Consider the following 3296-nt stretch of genomic DNA (forward strand, 5'->3'; position numbering starts at 1 on the left):
ATTATTATCATTATTATTATTATTACTATTATTATGACTATTATTAATATTGTTACTATTATTATTATTATTATTAATTATTAATTATTATTATTATTATATTGCGGTTGATATATTTTCAGTGATCAAATAAACGCATTGCAGCTTGTAGAACTTTAAAGATATTTAACGGCTATATTTCCACAGTTAGATTATATTTTCCAAAAATTTCTTGATAAAACTCCTCATGACATTATTGATTCTTTTTATCATTGATTTTATATTATTTATTTTATTAATGTATTTTTTTTTTTTGAAATCTTAAATATCTACTGAAACATTTCCTCATTATTTTCCGGTTCAGTATCATTGATTCATAAAATATAAAAGCAAATATTTGATAACCATTGAGAAAGTTCAATTTTTCTTGCAAAGATAATTTGTGAAAATTTGCATGTAATGTATTTACCATATTTCATTGTCAAGTAAAACTTGGAAATTGATAAACTTTGAAAATCAATACAAATTTTAGATATTTAGTTGCTTTGCAATAATTATTGAAGAGTCTATCGTGAAGTAAACGCTAGAATTTCGAATTCCAAATTTCAATAATATTTCTATTTAGGCCTTAAGAATTAAACTTATCTTCTTGTCCCTAGGAAATGTTTTCAATTTTTAATAGGCTCTTTTATAAGATAACCCTTTGGAACATTTGGAACATTTAGTTTCGGCAATTAGTCGTTAAATTAATATCAGAATTTCGATACTATTTCATCCATCCATTATTATTTTGATGGATAATATTCAATTCTGACTTTAATTTTCAGAATTTAAGACATTTCAAAGTAAATCAAAATAGAGTTAAGAAAATGATTGAGAAGATGATTCTTGAAAGAAGATGATTCTTGGCCATTATGGCCATGGCCAAGCATTTCTCAGTTTTTTTTCCCGATAATGACAATGATCAACTGTAACAGAATTGCGATAAGTACAAATTTAATTGCCAAACAATTGAAAATTTCTGTTTCTTGTTCCATTTCATTGTACGAAATATTTTTTTTTCAAATTTTTAAATTTTAAAAAGAAATTCTCTCGAACAATTTCGAAATCTTCAAAAATTCAATGAAATTAACATAGAAAATACTAGCCCTTACAGTATCCAAAGCAGAGAGAGAGAGAGAGAGAGAGAAACCTTAACATATTTCTACTTTGAAAGATTTCAATTTTAATCTATCATATCTGCTTTCAAATTGTAATTTTCCCAACCAAAAATTGATCATAATAAATTTGAAGTTTATAAAAATTAGGATAGGAAATATTTCTAAAAAAAAAAGTTATCTCAAATTAAGAAATTAAAAAAATTAAAAAAAATTAAAGAAATTTAAAAAAATAGAAAAAATTATATTTCTAAAAAAAATATATTACCACTATATTTCCAAGTAAAAGACACCGAGAAATGTACTAGAATTTAAAATTTTCATTAAAATTTAATTCTAATAAACTAGAATTTTTCTTAATTATCGAAATTAAATGTTTAAATGGTAAAGATTTATTTAGCAGAAATTAAATTTATCCTAAAATTCAATTTTATGTTGCATTCCATTTTCGGAATTACCATTGATCCTGATATTGTTGCTGAATGAAGACGATGAAAACAGAATGTGAAATTTTTTATTTTCAGTATTTTTTTTTTTTCATATGATCACTTTTACTTTATGGAATTGTTTTTTTTTCTGCAATATAAAAACTAAATTCGAAATTGAATTTGCTATAAATTGATAGAATTTTTAATTTTTAGTTTAAATATTCAGTAATAAATGCACAAATACACAGTAAAATATATTGGAAAAGTGAAAAAAAAAAAAAAAAAGAAAAAATAGGTTTATTATCAGTTATACCCAATATTGATTATCTTTTAATCTCGTTGATTGATATCGATCCGGTCTAGATTTATTCAATTCTGGAGTATTTCGGATATTTAACCCTCGATAATCGATTGATTCACCAATAAATGGTTTGGATTGGGTTCGTTGAGATATTGGTGTCTGAATTAAAGATGTATGATGTTTTGAGCCATCAAATGTTTGCAATGAACGGTCAGATCGTTTCTCGGGTAGTTCACGACGATTACGCCCAATTGTAGCATAAACCTGTTAGAGAAATTGTAAATTATAAAATGTCAAAGAATTGTATGAATTATTTGAATTAATTAAATTAATAGTCGCAAATTTTTTGCTATAATAATTGCAAATTTCATAAAAGATTCAAATAAATTTTAACATTTTAATATTTTAATTCATCTAAGATATTATCATAATTAGTATAGAATGACCGCTACCATTCCATTGTTTCAGTAGCAATGGTCACTCTAATCTTAACAATGACTTTTCTTTGGTTGACAATCCTTCGAATAGCAATATCAATTAATGACGGATGTCTCAAAAATTAATTAGGAAAGATGTAATTATACAGAATATGGATGAATTTAAAATTTCCAATGTAAATTGTATGTATCAGTGAAAGAAGAAAAAGTGAAAAGTATTCGGATTGATGAGTAATTATGTAAAAATTAATTTGTAAGCATTTGATTAATGCTGCAGAAAAGGAAAAAGAATAATTAATAAATTAAATATTTGGATTAATCTAATCTATAGAAATATACATTAATTAGTTAGACATGAGATGAAAATAAACCGGAAAAAAGTTAAGCAGTTAATTAAGTTTTTATTTGAAAAAGGAAAAGTAATTAATTGAATTAATTGCTTAACTTGGAAATAGAAAATGATATTTAAAAAATTTTACTGTTTAACAAAAAGGACTCTTTTCAGTATTACATACCGTGGTACTCAATAAATCAGGTTGCTTCTCAAGATCTGCTTTCGTTTTTGCAACTAATTCTCGTCTTTTTTGCGCATTCACTACACGTAATTGTCTTTGATGTTTTGAATGTCGCCGAAATATGATAATAGTTGTGATTACAATGATGATAAGTGCAAATAGGATGATTAGTACATAATAATAATTTAACAATCCATTTTTTGGTACCATAGATGAATGGGATAAATCATCGAGTGATATTGAATAATTGGTTGTACTATCAGTTGAGGGAATGTAATTAATTTGAATGGATGGATGAATTTCGATTTCAAATCTGAAAAGAATTTAAAATTCTTTACTTCAATTGAATTTAAAAAATTTGAAAACGATTTTGCTAAATAATTCTTTAAATTTTTATCAGATGCAATGTTCGAGAAACATTTAAAAAAACATATATATATATATATATATATATATATATATATATATAGTATAGTATA

The 3296-nt window shown here is 24.1% G+C and overlaps 1 protein-coding gene across 1 annotated transcript in view; it reads right to left on the bottom strand.

Annotated features, from left to right (window-relative positions):
• Positions 1-1871: 1871 nt before the first annotated feature.
• The window catches only part of LOAG_18440 (hypothetical protein), a gene marked incomplete at both ends in the record, with an annotated part of 5240 nt that continues 3815 nt past the window's right edge, over positions 1872-3296 (bottom strand). Inside the window, 2 exons of the mRNA XM_020451099.1 lie at positions 1872-2129; positions 2818-3130. Of these exons, the coding sequence (XP_020305148.1) occupies positions 1872-2129; positions 2818-3130 (571 nt within the window). The remainder of the gene's footprint in view (positions 2130-2817; positions 3131-3296) is intronic.

The sequence above is a fragment of the Loa loa genome, assembly GCF_000183805.2.
Source record: "Loa loa unplaced genomic scaffold supercont3.313, whole genome shotgun sequence".
NCBI lineage: Eukaryota > Metazoa > Nematoda > Chromadorea > Rhabditida > Onchocercidae > Loa > Loa loa.